Genomic DNA, 21,037 nt, shown 5'->3' with positions numbered 1-21,037 from the left:
CGATGTTTCTATGGAGCTTCCATGACCTTGCCTTGGACAAGTGAAACATAGGAGAATTCAACTGCTTCCTTTCCATTCCCACATCTCATCCATTACTGAGCACTCCCAACTTACCCTTCTACAATATTTTTCTGGATATTTTTCCCAAATAGTATTCTGTGATTATTAGTTTGGAAAAAATGTTAAAATAAGTTAGCAAGCCATAAAAAAAGTCTTTCCTGCAGGTCTTTTCAGAGCCATTGTTGTTGTTGTTGTTGTGTGCTGTGGAGTAGATTCTGACTCACAGCAACCCTACCACAGTGGTTAAGTGCTTGGCTGCTAACTGAAAAGTCAGTGGTTCGAACCTACCAGCCGCTCCATGGGAGAAAGAGGTGGCAGTCTGCTTCCATAAAGATTACAGTCTAGCAAACCCTATAGGGCAATTCTACTCTGTCCTATAGAGTCACTATGAGTCTGGACTGTTACTGTGTGGATATTATGTTCTGTATATACAAGAGGTAATATAACATTCAATCTTTCCCAAACTTATTTAAGCATTTTTGTGGAACACCTATCGGCATCTCATGTGCCTCATAAACAGTTCATGAGTTGCTGCTCTTGGCCACTCTATTCTCTCCTAACTTTGCTACCATGGACCTAATTCAGCACTTGCCATCTCTCTGGTCCCCCAGCTCTAGGCTTCTTCCCTCAAGCACATTCTTCACAGTGATGCAAGAGTGAGCTACTTAAAACTCAGATCTGACTATGTCAGTTCACTGTTTACAACTCTTGAGGCTAAACTCCTTTTTAGGGCATAGGAAGCCCCCCATGACCTGGTCCTGGCCCCTTCCCAGTGTCACCTGTCACAACAAACACCCTGACTCACATCATACCTTAGAAACATTGAGGTGCTTTTGCTTCCCCAAATGTTCTGTGCTCTTGCAGCTCTCTATATCTTTGTTTATGCACTACTTACTATCTGTCTAGAATATTCAACCCACGACTCTAGACAACATTGGAGAGAGACCCCCTTTCTGACTACTTGAACCTGGACCTGGCCCTTGCATATGCACAATATAGGATTTTTTTAAAGGACAGGAAGTGAAGGAACTGCTCCTGAAAGGCAAAAAACCTGGGCACAGCTTACCCTCCTCCGAGGGTGACACACAGTAAGAGTCAAGCAAACAGTCCTTCCCTGCAATATTTATTAAGGGATTTACACATACACAGGAGAAAGGCAACCAGGAATTGTGGTTCCCACAGATGAAATCTTTTAAGCAAAGTTTTCTTGTTTTAATTTTCAAGTAGGGTGAAGAATGACTGATAGGAAAGCTGTCCAGGCTCTCTGCCTCATATACCTGGAAAAGGTGAGGAAATAGAATACCCCAGGATATAGGGGCATAAAAGTGTGATTGGCAGGTTGGGAGAGAGGAAAGGAAGAAGAGAGCTATAAATGACATTGCAATTTTTTTTTAACTATAAGAAAAACTGGCAACAGTTTTAAGCTGTTGATAAATTAACTCCTCTCTGTTGTAAAACTAAAACTAAACAAAAACACCCAGGGTAGATGCAGAGCAAGTGGGAGGCAGAATCCACACACACACAAGAAGTACACACTTTAAGTTCTGCATTCCCATTGAGGGGGTTGGTTCTCCAGCTATGGGCCCGTCTCCCACTGAAGGCAGAGAGGAGTTGGGTAGGCATGTGTGTTTGTGTGGGGCCCTCATAAAGTCTTTGGTGCTGATAAAGGCTGACTGAAGGAGCGGGCCTAGAAGCCTCAGATGCAGAAAGCTACTCAGGCCAAAGTAGAGCCGTATTTTTGCTCATCCTCATGGAAGGAGTCTTGCTTCACCCCAGGGGTAGTGACAACCTGATTCAGGATGCAAGGAGTATTTAATTTGGTTTCAGTATTTTGTTCATTCCCATAAATCACAGGAGCATAATGCCTCCCTCTTCAACCATAAATTTAAAAACTTAGAAATAGCTTACTGACATATAAAAGGACCTTTAATCCCTCCCCTTCTTCACCTAAAACACCTACAGACCTTTCTCAGAGTCTGACGGGAAGTTTATTTTCTTCCATCAACTTTTTAAGAAAATTCTTTAGGGAAGGTAATTCACATTTATCCTGCAGTTAAGTGCCCTCTGCCAATAATTTCTAAGGTGCTGGTGCCAGGAGATGGCCAGGGGCTGAGGCTGGGGAGGGAAGTCCGGATGGCTACAGGACATGTGCAACATAAAGCAACAGAGAGGTCTGTGTGTTTGGGAACTGGCAGGACTAGGCAGAATGCCAAGCCTCAAATGACTTATTGAGTGATTTCTAAACCAAACAGAGAGAGGTAGGAAAAGGGGATGAGGTGGGAGGAGTTGGGGAAAGAAGAGAAAGGGAGGGACAGAGGGCTGAGGGGAGTGGTAGCCATACAGGTGCTTAGTTTTTATTTCCACATCTGAGGACTGAGAGTCTGATTTGCTGCCTGTCCATTTCCGCCGTTCATTGACTGTCCATAGTTCATCATGCCATTGGCTCCATAGAAGTTCATGCCGGCCATCTGCTGGGTCATCTGAAAGGAAGAGAGGAGACTTTCAGACCAGGCTGTGGGCATTCAGCCAAGTAGTGCAAAAGGCAGGGTAGAGTCCTTCTGTCTGTAGGGAGGGGGAGAACAACACAAAGGGAAACTTTGTTATAGTAAGTACAAAAGTGCCCTGGGCCTTAACAGTCAGATCATTTCAAGGACATGAGATCATGTAAATGACGGACTCTTTAAGAGTAAGATGCAGACAGAGACTAATGCTCAGGGAGGGAAAGAAGGAATCCTGATCTAGCCAATGAAAAAACAGCGGAGACGTTATTCTCTTTTTCCTTTCCTAGTCCCTCACCCTAAACAGAAGGGACCTGTTGTTAACCTGCCACAGCCAGCCCTGACAGCATAAAGAAAAGCCCCTGTCCAGTGCTCTGTCTCACCTCCAGCAGCGACTTATTAACTGTCAGTGTCACTGAAGGTGCTCGTGCACACCTGTTTGCGGAGAGAAGGAAAAAAAAAAAGAAAGAAACTAGACTGTTCAGAATGAATAAAGGAAAGCAAAGTAAAACCAAAGTATCTTCACTGTAGGAGAAGGGAAGAGATGGGAGAAAAGTCAGTGGGCTAATGCCTGGATGGAGGGTGGGGTCCTCTTTATGAACTAGATTGAAAAACTAGCCCAACAACTAACAGAAGACACAACTTATCAAGGAAAAAAAATGCTTTAAATTTCTTGAGCCTAGTACATTTTTCTGCATAGGTTCTTTTTTTCTTTTTTGAGGAAGTCTAAGTATTTTCTCCCACCAACTTTTTTTTAAGAAAATTTCAAACTTATAGAAAAGTTGAAAGGATAGTACAAAGAAACCCACATATTCCTTCCTCAACCACTGTGCCACCAGGGGAAACCCTGGTGATATAGTGGTTAAGAGCTACGGCTGCTAACCAAAAGGTCGGCAGTTCAAACCCACCAGGCACTCCTTGGGAACCCTACGGGACAGCTCTTCTCTGTCCTATAGGGTCACTGTGAGTTGGAATTGACTCGACGGCAATGCGTTTATATATATATATATAAACACACACACACACTTTAAAGTTTTTTGATGAGCAATGACAGTAAAATGCAGATATTGATCATATTTTTTTCATTGTAATTAATATGTAATCTGGGGATATTTCTTTGAGAATGTGTGAATACCCTATTCTTCCTACACTCATTGGTTGGCATTCTTCTGTAAGGAGGGCTTTCCTACCACACACAATACAGGAGACGTCAGTACAGCTGGACTAAACCAAAAGCAAAGAGGTTTCTTGAATACAACTCAACACTTCGAAGGCCAGTGTAGCAGGGGAAGGGGTTTGGGGACCATGGTTTCAGGGGATATCTAGGTCAATCGGCATAATAAAATCTATTAAGAAAACATTCTGCATCTCACTTTGGAGAGTGGCATCTGGGCTCTTAAACACTAGCAAGCAGCCATCTAAGATGCATCAATTGGTCTCAACCCACCTGGAGCAAAGGAGGATGAAGAACACCAAAGACACAAGGTAATTATGAGCCCAAGAGACAGAAAGGGCCGCATAAACCAGAGACTACATCAGCCTGAGACCAGAAGAACTAGATGGTGCCTGGCTACCAGCGATGACTGCCCTGACAGGGAACACAACAGAGAACCCCTGAGGGAGCAGGAGAGAAGTGGGATGCACACCCCAAATTCACATAAAAAGACCAGACTTAATGGTCTGACTGAGAATGGAAGGACCCTGGAGGTCATGGCCCCCAGACCTTCTGTTAGCCCAAGACAGGAACCATTCCCAAAGCCAACTCTTCAGACAGGGATTAGACTGGTCAATGGGATAGAAAATGATACTGGTGAAGAATGAGCTTCTTGGATCAAGTAGACACAGGAGACTATGTTGGCATCTACTGTCTGGAGGGGAAATGAGAGGCAGAGGGGGTCAGAAGCTGGCCAAACGGACACGAAAAGAGAGAGTGGAGGGAAGGAGAATGCTGTCTCATTAGGGGGAGAGCAATTCGGAGTATATATAGCAAGGTGTATATAAATTTTTTTATGAGAGACTGACTTGATTTGTAAACTTTCACTTAAAGCACAATAAAAAAAATTCTTTTGTTATTTAGAAAGGTTCATATTTTAGTTCTAGTGATTACCTTTATACTAATACTTTTTTATAATGTCCTTGTTCTCCTTTTTCCTTACTAAAGTTCCTACTATTTGGTTTGTCGGCTTATTATATCTTTTGACGTCCACCTGTTTCCTATGCAATAATCAATTAACTTATCCTATTTTCACCTTTTCCTCCCTCTTTTTTTTAGTTGTATGATTTCTTTTTGTCAGAATATAACACATAATCTTCCACCATTGTTACCATCTTCGTTTTAGTCTTAGATTTTCAATTAAACATTGAATGCTGACCATCAGTCCTTTTGTCAAAATGTTTCCAGTCATCTCTTAGATGGATGAAGCTTATCTTCTGGTAGATTCCTCAGGAAGGGCTTGTAAGTATAATATTCCCTGAGTTCTTGCTTGTTTAAAATTGTTTTTTTATAGCCTAATACCCAAAGACTGGCTGACTATAAAATTCTTGTCTCACGTGTACTTGTCTCGGGAAAATACTACTCCCATTGTTTTGTATGTTGTTGTTGAGAAGCCTGATGTCTGTGTTCTTTTTTATTTGTAATACACGACTTAGGTTTTGGGTGGTGGGGTGGGAGGTTGGACAGGGCTCCAGCCCTGAGGATTTTTCATATACTTTAAAGCCTAAAAGTTTACTGGGATATGCGTTAGGGTTGACTGTTCTGGGTCCGTCTTTCCAGGTACACCATGGGTTCTTTCCATAGGTCTAGGTTTTTTATTTCTAGAATATTTTCTTGTATTATAGTTTTAAATATATTAGTTTGGTTCCACTATTTTGCTTTTCTTCTTTAGGATCTCCAAATATATGTATGTTAGACCTTCTTTGCCTACTTTCTATATCCCTTTCTCTTTGATCCTTTTTACTGCTTTCGGGAATTTGGTTTTCATACTTTAGTTTTTTTTTTATGCCTTTCCTCAGTGCCATATACTTTGTTGTTGTTAGGTGCCATCGAGTCAGTTCTGACTTACAGTGACCCCATATGCAACAGAACGAAACACTGCCTGGTCCAGCACTGTCCTCACAATTGTTGCTATGTTTGAGCCCATAAATCTATTCTCCCTTGGCTAACTTTTAATTCAGGCTTTATCTAAGATAATTTTGTCTTTTTCTTCAATTTCTTTCCTGAGTTCAATATACTTTCATTTTACAACTTTTAGTTTTTTGTCCATTTTGGGGTTCTGAATTTTTGAATTTCTGATTCAAGATATTATGTCTTGTCTGCAAATGCTTGTTTAAGGACATTTAATTCAGGCTGATGGACTGTGTAACAGTTTTCTGTTTTGAAGGGAGGATGTTCATTACTTGAATGTTTTGATTTTCCTATTTTTTCTTATAGTAATTTTGTATTAATGTCACCTGCCACTTTCTGTTCATTTTGTACTTCCTTATTCTTCTGAATCAGCAATAATACAGACAGATGTGAGCATTTGGAGAGGCTTACTAGATTTTTTAGTTTAAGAGCACCCTCTTCTGTTAGTACAGTGAAATGATTATTTGGGGGTAGAAGGATGGTGTATCTTTTGGTTTTGTGATTCTCTTTTCAACCTCTTGTTTGTTTCTTTCCCTTCACCATCAAGTCTCCAAGGAGCACCTGCTCCTTCTCCCTATCTCCCCAAGAAGTGATTCTTTTCCAAAACTACCACCTCTAATCCTATATATTTACAATCCCTTATTTTTGATCCCCCAAGGAACAAGAGTTCTAACCTATCAGATTTCAGGCCTGTTCTCAGTATGTCTCCACTAAGGGCAGCTCTTTCTATCTCTGGAGATTAAGTTATTCCGTGTTTTGTCACCTCTAGCTCCCTACTTCCTCTCCTCTTTTCACCAGTCTCCTCTGAACTCTCCACTCTGATGCTGGCTCTGTTGGATTTGGGTATTTACATGCCTACTGCCATGTAATTTGAAGTTTGTAGTATCTGTCTACTAGATGTGGTAGTCATGGGTTATAGGTGATTTATTTGCTTCCCTTGTTTACCTGTATAGCTTGTTTTGTTTTGTTTCTAAGAATGTGTAGAGGGATGCAGATTTAGGCAGCTATCAGTATTCTACAGGAAGCCAGAACTCCTCAGGAAGTGTCACTTTAGATAAACGTTTCAGGAAAACAAGCAAACCTAAGAATGTTTCTGGCATTATCTCATCTATACTGAAAGGACTCGAAGGATAAAGGAGAGCCACAAATGGTCTCAGAAGTGAGACAATCTTTAAAAAGGCTCAAAACTCTGTCCTGAGTAAAATGGGGTAGCTTACCTGAGTAAGGTTCCACTGCAGTTGCTGAGCTGGCTGAACTCCATACATAGTCTGGGGCATAGCTGCCAAGCCTGCCATGTAGCCAGCCTGCTGGGTGGTCATCATTCCATTTGGCACACCCATCATTGATGCCTGCATGCCACCCATATAGCCTGCAGGCATGGCCATGGGGGCAGCAACCATCCCAGAAGCTCCTGGTTGAGTTACCATGCCTACTGGTGGGGGCATCATGCTCCCCATTATGCTGTTAGGAGGTGTAACCCCAGGGAAGGTGGGGTAGGCTGTGGGATATGCCATCTGAGCTGGAGCCATGAACATTGCTGCCAAGAAAGCATACATACAGATTTGTTAAAGAGGAAAGAATACAAGGTCAACCCAAACCCTCACTGGCTATATTCCTTTCCAGCTAGAATTTCTCGGAACTCTTCTTTTATAAAGCAAAGCAACTAGGCTGATTTCCTACAATATTTGCTATGTAGGTCGTTGACCTGGCCACTTCCCTTTTAGGGTCCAGATCCAGACCTTGAGTCAGACTTCACAGAGGTGTGACACCAGACCCCACAGAAGTATGGCTCTGAGTTACGCTAATATCTATGTGCTGACACTTTGTAGCTTCATGAGAAATGTCATGCTTGTTTGGAATATGATGTCCTGGATCCCAAAGCAACAGCACTCTATTACAACATATAATTCCTGCATGTAAGTCCTCATGTTTCTACCTGGCACTTTGCCATAACTCTTTTCCCCCATGAAATCTACCTTGGGCAGGCATTTGAGGCGTCTGGGATCCATACAGCGAAAGGATGGAGTCTTTAGAGAGCTGTTTCTTGCCTGTTTCCTCTGATTTGCTCCCTGGCTCAGGAAACAGGTTCAGATTTTCAGGAACAGAGCCAGCACTCCCTGCAGTTGGCATGGATCCTACAACCTTAGGGCAAAGAGGACAGGGGGTGAATTGGAATAGTCCTCATGGGGGTCTCTTAAGGACCTCCCTCACATCTCTGCTGCTTCTAACACTTACAATAAGAATTCATGGCTCAAATTCATAGCTTCCTGACATTTTTACCATCCAAATATCTGAAAACACCTGATAGTTAAGCTCTGGTACAGTTCTTTGTTCTCCAGAAAGCAATGTGATTTGGTGCAAAAACAGAGCTAAACAAAATAAAACTCCACAAAGGATGCAACCAGAAAGAACTAAGTTTAAATTCTAGTACAACCATTTACTAGTTGTATGACCATAGGCTACTCACATAACTTTTCTGAACCAGCGTTTCCTCATCTACAGAATATCCATTTTGCAGGGTTATGGTGAGAATTTGAAATTATAAATGAAATATACAAAATGATACAAAAAAACACTTAGCACCGTGCCCGATACATAGCAGGCACTGTACAAGTGGTAGCCATAAAAACTTTCAAGTCTTTCATACCTACGAATTTTCTGGCCGTAGGTCAGGCTGAGGAGCTGACCTAAAAGTATCAGCCTTTACAATTTGACACACTTTTGCTAGAAGCTCATTAAAAGGGCCTACCCATTTAGGGCAGGAAAAAAAATAGAATGAACAGTAATACTAAACTGTGACTCAGATGACACAGTGTTAAGGGAAGAATCAAGAAAACCAAAGTCCAATTCCACCAAGGAAGCATGACTTGGTTCCATGGTTAAGTTATCAAAATCACCCTTTCCAGAATGTTCTTTAATCCTGGGAAGCCCCTAAGACTCACCTTTCTGGAAACTGAAGAAGAGGGGGATGGAACAGAGGCCAAAAGATCTAAATCCTTCTCTAAGGTATTGCTGGTCTTACTATTTGCAATGGAGCAGGCCACAGGAGCATCTGAAAAGAGAGATGAAAGTTAAAGTGTAGCACTGCTCATTAAGCCCACGCCTTCCTTCTATACTAGACAAAAGGCATACAGAGAAGGCCCATCATGCTCCATCACAGACCTAGAAACCTAAACTTCCGGAGCAGTCTAGCTTATATGAAGCTCCTCAAAATAGGCCTCACCTCACATTCCCCAGAGTACTCTGTAGGAAGTCTGCAGTCCAGCTCTGAGGCATAAAGCAGCAGAAACCCAGGCCTGAAGGGATAGATCAGCACTGCGCAGGGGGGCTGGCTATCTCCTTTCTGGCTATTTGAGGGGCAAAGCTGTGTAGGATTCATTTTCAGAGAGAAATGAAAGGTTCAGAAATTAGACACCTAATAGCCAATAACCTAAATCAGCAGAACTGGACTGAGACAAAGTCAATCGACTGGCATTGTGAAAGCTAAGGGGTAGGTTCTGTTTCTGAAAGGGGCAGAATCTCTAGTTTAGGGTTTCGAAGTTTGGAGAAAAATGTCCACAAGGTAATAGGCCATCTCAGAAAAAATTCACACATGAAAAATGAAAGGGGTAGGGAATGGGGTGAAGTACACGGAAGTGGCACAGGGCTCACAGGTGCTGGTTTAATGAAAACTGCTACCATTTATTGAGCGCTTAGTATGTACCAGGCACTGGGCTAAGAGTTTTACAGGTATTATTTCCTTTAATCCCTCCAATAACATCTTCAAAGTAGAGGCTATTACCATCTTCATTGTATAGATCAGGAAAGTGATGCTTAGAGGTTAAGTGAACTAAACCAAGGTCACACAGAGAGTCAGTGGCAGAGCCCATGCTCTTAACCACTATACTGTACTGTTGTTCTGAAAAACGTCACAGTAAACACTTCCTCAGAGCCACTGCTTAGATGTAAAACATACAGGAAGAATGTGAGAGAAAAATCTTAGTGAAGAAGCTACAAACTGGAGAATCCCATTTCTGTCTATCTTCCCAGGGTCACTGAGACTTCATGGTAATTTTTAAGAATACAGGAGCTGAAAAGTCTTTAACCCTTACCAAAAAAAAAAAAAAAAACAAAAACCCTTACCAAGGCCCAACAAATCCATGACAGGTGCTGTGGATTTCGGGGAGCTTTTCCGAGGTAGCTGTGGATCTTCTTTTTTCTGTGGCTAAGGTGAAAATATGTTACAGAGAGAAATGAACAGGTGTTTTTTAAACTTTTTCTCCCCTCACCACCCTATAGCCATGTGCTATGGTTGCTGTCATTTAAAGAGGGCTACCGAAGAAACAAAACTCAGGAAGTGTCAGGTGAAAGATGAAAGAATCAAGCCAGGAGGCACAAGTGTATAAACCAAACCTCAAGTGATAAGTGAGGATAACCTCTGTGCTTGTTTGGCTTTCTGAAGAGACAGAAGACATTTCTGAAACCAAGTCAACCACAGATCAGGGGGATCCAACAGAAGTAGCAACTTTTGGTCCCAGGAAAAGCCAAGAACAAAGATAGATATCTGATGGCACAAAAGCCAAGAGCCAACAAATCTCCCAATGGTTAGAAAACTTTTTACTTTCATACCAAAAGGGAGATTAGTTTAAAGACTACCTAATTCGCTCTGCCAGTATCACTAATGACTGTGTTCTGCATACAGTGGGATTCAGAATGATGGAAGACTCTTCCTTAAGAAATAGTAAAAAGTCCTCTCTCCCAAGACTCCAAGCTCTTAGATAAGAGTATCTACTACTACAGCCACAATATCTCCTGTGAAAAAAGAATGGTGTCCACTTCAATATGACAAAGCAAGAATACAAGAAGGGATCATTTTAAAATGGATTAGTGTGGCCTGGCTTCTAGACTGTTCTTAACTGCAAAAGGAAATGAAGTACAAAAGATCTAACACAGAGAAGGACTAATGTAGCAGTAGCATCTTCTCAGAAGTGTCACATAGCCTTAGCATTGTGGCATGGAACATGTCTGCTGCTTAGCTGGCACAGATGCAGTTCCAAAGCTCCCATCTGGCCCCAAAAAGAAGTGTTACAGAGTAGATTAGGCAGCAGCAAGGCAATGGGAAAGAAGCAGGAATGGCATCAGGCAATTTAATCTAACTGTGGAACCCTTTAGCGCCAGGTACAATGGTGAAATATGGTATAATTCCCAAACCACCTCCCCATAGAGACTCCCGCCTCTTCCCTGCACATATATAAACATACCTGAGGCCGTCCACACGGTATAAACACTTTATCACTTACCATTTTCACTTTCTCAAAAACAACAGGTTCCATTTTTTTCTCTGGAGCTGGTTCACTCCCTCTTTTCCACTTGTCATCTTTTTCTTTCTATTAATAATTTGACAAACAAAACAAAGAACTCAGGCCCCTTGGTAACTAACAGTTCGATAAATTATAATCCCAAGTGCCCAAAAAGGACACAAAACATCCCTATTGATTCTGATGCAAGAGTCTGACAAACTTGGGTAGGGGGGGAGCTCTTGGTTTGGGGGCACGAGAGTTGACCTCTTCCACATGAGCCTCAGTGCTGTCAGAGGCACGCATCAACATCTTAAGCAACCCATAATGGCCCTGCCTCTAGGTACTGTCTAACCCACTTGTGATTCTTGACATTTTCAGATTAGGCTATCTACAGAAGCTAAAAAATTTCACCAGTTTGCTGTCCATTTTTGCCCCAATTTAACTTGCTCATGCTTTGAGAGGTCTCCCCTCATCTTGGTATATCGGCAAAGAAGTTCCTATTCATCTTATTCAGCATGTAACCTTCACAATTTTATAAATTGAATCATAGGGTCTCTCAATTTTCATCTCCTTTTTTAAAATAAACCTCAATTTTGAGCCCCTTAAAATTAAAAAAAAAAACAAAAACCACAAGGAAATAAGGTAAAAAACAGCAAAAGGGTTAAAGTATCCTTTTAAGGGTGTCCTGCATGGGCCACCTAATAAAGCCAAAAAGCACATAAAAACAAAATATTAGAAAGTCTCTCTCAGTTTTTGCTACTTTCAGAGGAAGCTTCACAATACTTTTACAGATTATAACATTATTAGTCACATTTTTAATATCAAATAAACTTCTAAATGTAAAATAGAACCACAAACTAAACTTAAAAATACGGACACATAAAAAGTATAACATATGTATGAAAAAATGTTCAACCTTGCTAGTGATTAAAAAAATGTACTTTAAAATGTATTTTGGGGGCCCAGATGGATCTAACTAACAACGATAACATAATCTAATGTCCACAAAGTTAAAGTAAAACCAGTGCTCTTATACATGCTGGAAAAACAAACAAAGCAGTGTGAAATGGTGTAATTTCTGAAAAGTATATTGGCAAAGGTATGAAGACACAAATACTGAAACCCTTTGCCCTAAATAATATCATATCTGGGAATATATCTTAAGAAGTTAATCCAAAAGATAGAAAAAGTTGTATGTGTCTTGAAGTTCACCCCAGAATTATTCATGCTAAAGAAGAACTTAAAAAACAACCTATATACCACAGAACAGCCACTCACTGAAAAAAGATGTAACAATTAAAAATTATGAAAATCCTATAAGTAACATGGGAATGCATGACATGTTGAATGGAATAAAAGCAGAAGACATTCTATGTAACTGTTATAATTACGTCCCCCAAAAGTAACTATATAGAAAAAAAAAAAAAAAGGAACACACTAAGATGATAATCATTTAGTAAAGATGGTGAAATTGCATGGACTTTTCCCTTTATTTTGCATATTTTCTATAAAATAATTTTATAATCACAAAGAACACATGCAACTGTATCTGTTTCATACATAGAGTAGCACTTAATATTCATTATCTGTCTTTCGGAATAAACTCATTAAAAATTTCCCATGTTGAAGTCAAAAAGTTTTAACTGTCCATTAAAAAAAGATATTCTTTAATTAACAAAGCCAGTTTCTTTTCAGTTTGATATTAAATGTCTTCACTTAGCAAATATTAATTCTTAATATAAATATCTTCCCAAGAATATTTTTAAAAGTCTGAGCACATCAAATAAAAAATTTGAAATAACTTTTTGGTAAACAGGATGTATTTCCTTCCTAAATGAAAACATCCTGTTAGCAAAAGAGATTTGTCTTCATGGGTATGGTCCACCGGTAATACAATTATGAAAGAACACCTGGAGGACTCTATCTCCATTCACCAACTCTCCCCTCCTCCTCCATATTCTGGATTACCTCAGATACCCTCCTCTGGACCTCATCTGATTTCATATCTCAGGTAAAATGAACAGAGTTAGGTAGATTGACACCAGTTGTCTACAAATAGAGGGAAATGTGTGCGCTTTGTTTCCAAACTCTTTTTGATGATATCATGTGAGCGTTTTTTTTTTTTTTTTTTTAACACTGGATTAATTCCTTGTAGGAACAATTATGATAGGTTTCAGGTCCCTTTTCTGGATGACTGAGAGATAAGAGTTCTTTATACTAACAGAGGAGGAATTTTTTTAACCTAACTACATATATTCCCCACGTGTCTGTCAGTTTGTCATACTGTGGGGGCTTGTGTGTTGCTGTGACACTGGAAGTTATGCCACCGATATTCAGATACCAGCAGGGTCACCCATGGAGGACAGGTTTCAGCTGAGCCTCAAGACTAAGACAGACTAGGAAGAAAGACCCGGCAGTCTACTTCTGAGAAGCATTAGCCAGTGAAAACCTTATGAATAGCAGCAGAACATTGACTGATATAGTGCTGGAAGATAAGCCCCCTAGGTTGGAAGGCACTCAAAAGATGACTGGGGAAGAGCTGCCTCCTCAAAGTACAGTCAACCTTAATGACGTGGATGGAGTAAAGCTTTCGGGACCTTCATCTGCTGATGTGGCACGACTCAAGATGAGAAGAAACAGCTGCAAACATCCATTAATAATCGGAACCTGGAATGTACGAAGTATGAATCTAGGAAAATTGCAAATCGTCAAAAATGAAATGGAACACATAAACATTGATATCCTAGGCATTAGTGAGCTGAAGTGGACTAGTATTGGACATTTTGAATCGGACAATCATGTAGTCTACTATGCTGGGAATGACAACTCGAAGAAGAATGGTGTTGCATTCATCATCAAAAAGAACATTTCAAGATCTATCCTGAAATACAACGCTGTCCGTGATAATATCCATATGCCTACAAGGAAGACAAGTTCATATGACTATTATTCAAATTTACGCACCAACCACTAGGGCCAAGGATGAAGAAATAGAAGATTTTTATCAGCTCCTGCAGTCTGAAACTGATCAAACATGCAATCAAGATGCATTGATAAGTACTGGCGATTGGAATGCGAAAGTTGGAAACAAAGAAGAAGGATCAGTATTTGGAAAATATGGCCTTGGTGACAGAACAATGCCAGAGATAGAATGATAGAATTTTGCAAGACCAAAACGACTTCTTCATTGCAAATACTGTCTTTCACCAACATAAACGGCGACTATACACATGGACCTCGCCAGATGGAACACACAGAAATCGAATTGACTACATCTGTGGAAAGAGACGATGGAAAAGCTCAATATCATCAGTCAGAACAAGGCCAGGGACCGACTGCGGAACAGACCATCAATTGCTCCTATGCAAGTTCAAGCTGAAACTGAAGAAAATCAGAGCAAGCCCACGAAAGCCAAAATATGACCTTGAGTATATCCCACCTGAATTTAGAGACCATCTCAAGAATAGATCTGACGCATTGAACACTAGTGACCTAAGACCAGACGAGTTGTGGAATGACATCAAGGACATCATCCAAGAAGAAAGCAAGAGGTCACTGAAAAGACAGGAAAGAAAAGACCAAGATGGATGTCAGAGGAGACTCTGAAACTTGCTCTTGAGCGTTGAGCAGCTAAAGCAAAAGGAAGAATTCATGAAGTAAAAGAACTGAACAGAAGATTTCAAAGAGCCTCTCGAGAAGACAAAATAAAGTATTATAATGACATGTGCAAAGAGCTGGAGATGGAAAACCAAAAGGGAAGAACACACTCGGTGTTTCTCAAGCTGAAAGAACTGAAGAAAAAATTCAAGTCTTGAGTTGCAACAGTGAAGGATTCCATGGGGAAAATATTAAATGATGCAGGAAGCATCAAAAGAAGATGGAAGGAATACACAGAGTCATTATACCAAAAAGAATTAGTCGATATTCAACCATTTCAAGAGGTGGCATATGATCAGGAACCGATGGTACTGAAGGAAGAAGTCCAAGCTGCTCTGAAGGCATTGGCAAAAAACAAGGCTCCAGGAATTGACGGAATATCATTTGAGATGTTGCAACAAACAGATGCAGCACTGGAGGTGCTCACCCGTCTATGCCAGGAAATACGGAAGACAGCTTCCTGGCCAACTGACTGGAAGAGATCCATATTTATGCCTATTCCCAAGAAAGGTGGTGATCCAACCGAATGTGGACATTATAGAACAATATCATTAATATCACACGCAAGCAAAATTCTGCTGAAGAGCATTCAAAAACGGCTGCAGCAGTATATCTACAGGGAACCACCAGAAATTCAGGCTGGTTTCAGAAGAGGATGTGGAACCAGGGATATCATTGCTGATGTCAGAGGGATCCTGGCTGAAAGCAGAGAATACCAGAAGGATGTTTACCTGTGTTTTACTGATTATGCAAAGGCATTTGACTGTGTGGATCATAACAAACTATGGATAACACTGTGAAAAATGGGAGTTCCAGAACACTTAATTGTGCTCATGAAGAACCTTTACACAGATTAAGAGGCAGTTGTTTGTAGAGAACGAGGGGATACTGATTGGTTTAAAGTCAGGAAAGGGGTGCGTTAGGGTTGTATTCTTTCACCATACCTATTTAATCTGTATGCTGAACAAATAATATGAGAAGCTGGACTATATGAAGAAGAACAGGGCATCAAGATTGGAGGAAGACTCATTAAGAACCTGCGTTATGCAGATGACACAACCTTGCCTGCTGAAAGTAAAGAGGACTTGAAGCACTTACTGATGAAGATCAAAGACCACAGCCTTCAGTATGGATTACACCTCAACGTAAACAAAACAAACTGGACCAATGAGCAACATCATGATAAACGGAGAGGAGATTGAAGTTGTCAAGGATGTCATTTTACTTGGATCCATGATCAACACCCATGGAAGCAGTCGTCAAGAAATCAAAAGACGCATTGCAATGGGCAAATCTGCTGCAAAGGACCTCTTCAAAGTGTTGAAGAGCAAAGATGTCACCCTGAAGACTAAAGTGTGCCTGACCCAAGCCATGGTATTTTCAATTGCATCATATGCATGTGAAAGCTGGACAATGAATAAGCAAGACCGAAGAAGAGTTGAACGCCTTTGAATTGTGGTGTTGGTGAAGAATATTGAATATACCATGGACTGCCAAAAGAACAAACAAATCTGTCTTAGAAGAAGTACAAACAGAATGCTCCTTAGAAGCAAGGATGGTGAGACTGTGTCTTTCATACTTTGGACATGTTGTCAGGAGGGATCAGTCCCTGGGGAAGGACATCATGCTTGGCAGAGTACAGGGTCAGCGGAAAAGAGGAAGACCCTCAACGAGGTGGAATTGACACAGTGGCTGCAACAATGAGCTCAAGCATAACAATGACTGTAAGGATGGCGCAGGACTGGGCAGTGTTTCATTCTGTTGTGCACAGGGTCGCTACGAGTCGGAACTGACTCGACGGCACCTAACAACAACGCATGTATTATTTTACACGTACTTGTCTATAATGAAACTCACCTGTTTAATACCTCTTTTCACACAACCTGAAAAAGATCACTGTGGAGCTGATTCTAATTAGCTTGACTTTTAATTACCCGAAAGGGCTTAGAGCCCCTGCAAACTCAGTGTTTTCACTGGCTAGTATATCCTCCACTAAAAAAAAAAACAATAAATACACAGACAGACAGATAGGACCTGTGCTAGAACTAAAGAATCCCATATTCTCTATACTTACATGGCTGAAGAAGTAGTCAACCATTTCTAAGAGAAATAGTTAACACTTTTTCCTATGTATGTTATACTTCCTTTTTTTCTGTATTTTTAAGTTTACTTTGTGGTTCTGTTTTGCATTTAGACATTTATTTACTGTAGACTCTTGTCAAAGACTTTTTGATAGTCTAAACCAGTTGCCCTTGAGTGAATTCTGACTCATGGCAACCCCATGTGTGTCAGAGTAGAACTCTGCTCCATTTGGTTTTCAGTGGCTGATTTTTCAGAAGTAGATTGCCAGGCCTTCCTTCTGAGGCACCTCTGGGTGGACCTGAACCTCCAATCTTTCAGTTAGTAGCCAACCATGTTAACCATTTGCACCAGCTAGGGATTCCTTTGATCTAAAAGCCATTGCTGTTGAGTTGATCCTGACCAGTCTAGTCATTATTTAGTGGTTCTCTTTTAGCTGTCATTAGTCAGGCATATTCTCTTCTTCCAGAAACCGTGTTATATTTTCTCCTGTGCATTATACTTGTTCAGGTTATCATACATTGTATTTCAGATTCTAACCATATGCCTAAGATGGAAAGTGTACTTCACAACTGGAACCCTCTGAAACCCTTCTCTGATCTGAACAAGGGTCCTATTGGCAATCGATCCATCAGTACAATGGGTATTGCCAGGTAATACTGGAAATATACTTTGGCCATACTCAAGGAACTTTGGTGACTTGGCTACATCTAATTTTATTGACTTCATTTACAGAAAAAAAAAAAGTATACATGCATGTGTACATACATACCTTCTACACATATATTATTCTGTTTGATCTAGTATACCCAACATGTCCATGTCAAGAAATAATTTGGAACTGGGAATCACTAACAACATCTAAATAGAGATCAAGGCAAAGAATTTCACTATTGGTTTGCCCTGCCTATCGTGTAGGCAAAACTTTATTCCATGATATCTCATGGTCTTGATTCAATAACTGGCTCTTTTCCACTTCTGCAATTTTTAAATGGCTTTATGGTATTTTGGTAGCTGTTCTTCAATTTTTTTTCTAGCTTGATTTATAAGTAAGCTACTTATTATGAACAAAACTTGAAAGATTTACAACCAACCCTAAAGGCATTTATGTCCAGACTTCGGTCCATGTATTTCTTCTTCTCATATTTATCTCGGATAAATCCTTCAACAGCTCTGCAAAAAGCTTATTAAGGAGGAATCAAACAAGTCTTACCAACACTATGAATAAAAAAAGGTCAGTTGGTATCCCATGGAGCTTTGTTCTCCCTCCCTCCCTGGCTTTCCCATATGGCTCATGTCTCTTCATATGCAGTTTCCCTGACCAAAACCTTAGAATGCCTCCTTCATGGTTCCTGCAGGGAATCATTATTTCCCATGATTTTCCTTAGAGCGATGAGAGCAGCAGAGGGATTAACCTTCACATTGACATCAGAGGTGGCTGTGGCTGTTCTAGAACACAACTAAAGCAGTAGATTATCTATTTTAAAGCCTTTAGGTCAAAGGGCCTCAAAAAAAGCCACCTAAATGCCCCTTAAAAACATAAACTTTTGTGCCCCATTGTCAGATTCTGACCTGGGGTCTTCTAGAGGGTGCTCAAATCTGATTTTAGCAGGTTCTACCTGCACTCACCAGAAAGAAAACTCTGACAAAATTATCTGCAAATCACATTTTGGGAAACATGGCCTTAGGGATGTTGGTTTTGTTTGCTGGGTACCATCTCTTGTTGAAGGGCAGGGGGAGAAAGTTATTGATAAATCAGTCAACAACTGTTCATTCTTTCACACAGGACATAAAAAGGCAATGAAAATGAATGGCAGCTTTGCTGACTGCCAGGGCTCAACAGAGCACAGTGAGCTATTCTTTTCATCAAACAATAGTTTCAGAGATCCAAAAACTATTGGAGATATCACTTTATAGAAGAATTCACAGTGAAACCACTGCATTCTTAATTCCTAAATGATTGTTCCATGTGACACAACATGACACCGGTGACATTAGGAAGTATATATGTGCTTTTTGTGTGTCTAGGTTATAGGAGAAGAAAATAGGCAATGACTTTGACTAATCTACACAGAGATGGCTTAGTCAGATCACAGGCCTCAAGTCATATGTGACTCTCCTAAAACATCAAAATACCATTCAGCTTTCTAGATTGCTCCAGAAAAGATACAGGTCTATCTGAGGTCGACGAAAGGTCTCAGGAAGGTAGGCTTCATAAAGGCGGTTTGCTTTTCCATTCCCCATCTCTTGCATGCACTGCAGTTAAAGAGAATATGGAAATATGGAATGTCAGAGCAGGAAAGAACAGAAAAAATTCTCACCTAATTCCACCATTTTACAGATGAAGAACCAGTCTATAGAGTGGCAGAACCAAGATTTAAACCTGTGTTTAAATTCATGATTCTCTCTACTCTACTAGGAGTCTCCAACCATTTGCCTCCACAGCTGTCTCCCTCCCCCTTGTACTGAAAGATTTGCCTCTAGAAATCATTTAATTCAATAATAATTCAAGATCTCATTTGGAAATCCAAGACACATAGCTACCCATCAAACTAACTGGCAGGCAATAATCATTATTACAATTCTGAGTTTATACTATTAATAAACCTACTCAGCTTTATTGCCAATAAACGTATGTTTCTTAATTTAAAAAAAAAAAAAACAACCCTTGCCATAGAGTCAATTCTGACTCATGACAACCTCAGCATGTTACAGAGTATATTTGCTCCATAGGGTTTTCTTGGCTATAATCTTTATGGAAGCAGTTCATCAGGCCTTTCTTTGGCAAAGTTGCTGAATGGGTTCAAATCTTCAACTTTTAGGTTAGCATACAGTAGAGCCCTCAACACCTGTGAGGGATAACATCAAAGATGTTTTTAAATCTTCAAATCCTCGAATAACCCCATAGCATGTGATTTCTTTATAAGACAGAGTAAAGTATAACTGAAAAATATAACTCACCTTTTTAGATCTTTACTGAATCTATAAACACAGTCTAAAGTAATTTTTAAGCCATTTTGTGGCTAAGAATAACCTCTTCTTTCCATCACCAACATTAGCAACTGGTTTTCTTTCGGACCTCTTTTCCTGCCCCCAAAAGAAAGTTTTTTTGTTTTGTTTTGTTTTTTATCACTTTAAAAAGTTTCAATGCAGGAATAGAATAGAGAATAATGAAGCTACAAGATGTAGCAGAACTCAGTGTGCAACCAACACCACTATCTAAGCCGAGCTCTTAACTACTTATGCCACCAGGGCTCCATACGCATTTTAGCAATAAGATATTGTTATAAGTCTACGATTTGGGTGTTCTGTGTATGTGTAAATATCTAAAACTAAAATGTTAAATCTGTAAATGCTATGAGTCTTAGAAAATAATCCAAAGATTCTCCTTAATACCTTCATTGGCCCATGGTGTAAAAGCCTATACACTGTGTTTTGAAGGAGGTAAAATATAAGTAGAATAACTCACATCTTAAATAAAAAAGATCTAAAAGTTCTCTATTAAGGGGTGATAATTTAAGTATTTATTAATTTTAAGTATTTAACAATTAGAAGTTTCTTTATCTTCAACTTTGTCCCCCTGCAAAATACACCAAACCCGTTGCCGGTAAGTCAACTCCGACTCATAGTGACCCTATAGGACAGTGTAGAACTGCCCCATACAGTTTCCAAGGAGCGGCTGGTGGATCTGAACTGCTGACATTTTGGTTAGCAGCCTGAGCTCTTAACCAGTATGCCACCATCATGGAAGTACTTTTACATGGAAATATGGGAGCAGCTGACTCTTGGGCTATGCAAGTACCTGAATCTGTTCTTGAGTCCATTGGTCAAGGTTAACTGATTTTACCCTGGATATGTGCACCCCCAAATTCCTGTGGATTCCAGCACATCGAATGCAGATGAAGACACCAATGTTCCAGGAGGCCCATCGCGGTCCTGTGAAGATCAGGAACAGGGTAATAAGGTACGTATTATAACAATACTCCAGGCACTCCAGGCCCAAGCTGTACTATTATCTGCTCACCATGCATAGCAGGAAGCACCAAGTGAGATTACCAGACAACATTTCCACTAGAACATAAGAGACAGGATTTTTACCACTTTTTATTGTTCATTCCTCCATGAGCAGCTTTTGTTTTTATTTATTTTTAATTTCTAAGTGTACAATTCATAGTTTTCATTATATTCACACAGTGTGTAACCAACACTACTATCTAATTCCAGAACATTTTCATCATTCCAAAAGGAAACTCTGTACCCATCAGCGGACACTTTCCTTTTCCTCCCATCCCTCCCAGCTCCTGATAACCACAAATTCTGTCTCCATAGATTTGCCTATT

General features: G+C 40.2%; 1 protein-coding gene across 2 annotated transcripts in view; it reads right to left on the bottom strand.

Moving 5' to 3' along the window:
* Positions 1-749: 749 nt before the first annotated feature.
* Positions 750-21,037, bottom strand: part of SMAP2 (small ArfGAP2) — a 56,309-nt gene continuing 36,021 nt past the window's right edge. For both annotated transcript variants that reach the window (XM_003415527.4, XM_064281788.1), the window contains 9 exons: positions 20,500-20,633; positions 18,868-18,953; positions 17,792-17,870; positions 10,962-11,048; positions 9,805-9,886; positions 8,625-8,734; positions 7,659-7,824; positions 6,900-7,219; positions 750-2,540 (listed from right to left, as the gene is read on the bottom strand). In XM_003415527.4, coding sequence (XP_003415575.1) covers positions 2,415-2,540; positions 6,900-7,219; positions 7,659-7,824; positions 8,625-8,734; positions 9,805-9,886; positions 10,962-11,048; positions 17,792-17,870; positions 18,868-18,953; positions 20,500-20,633 — 1,190 coding nt within the window. In that variant the 3' untranslated portion in view covers positions 750-2,414. The remainder of the gene's footprint in view (positions 2,541-6,899; positions 7,220-7,658; positions 7,825-8,624; positions 8,735-9,804; positions 9,887-10,961; positions 11,049-17,791; positions 17,871-18,867; positions 18,954-20,499; positions 20,634-21,037) is intronic.

Source organism: Loxodonta africana, chromosome 3 (genome assembly GCF_030014295.1).
Source record: "Loxodonta africana isolate mLoxAfr1 chromosome 3, mLoxAfr1.hap2, whole genome shotgun sequence".
In the NCBI taxonomy this organism is placed as follows: domain Eukaryota; kingdom Metazoa; phylum Chordata; class Mammalia; order Proboscidea; family Elephantidae; genus Loxodonta; species Loxodonta africana.
This window is presented reverse-complemented; position numbering and strand designations above follow the sequence as displayed.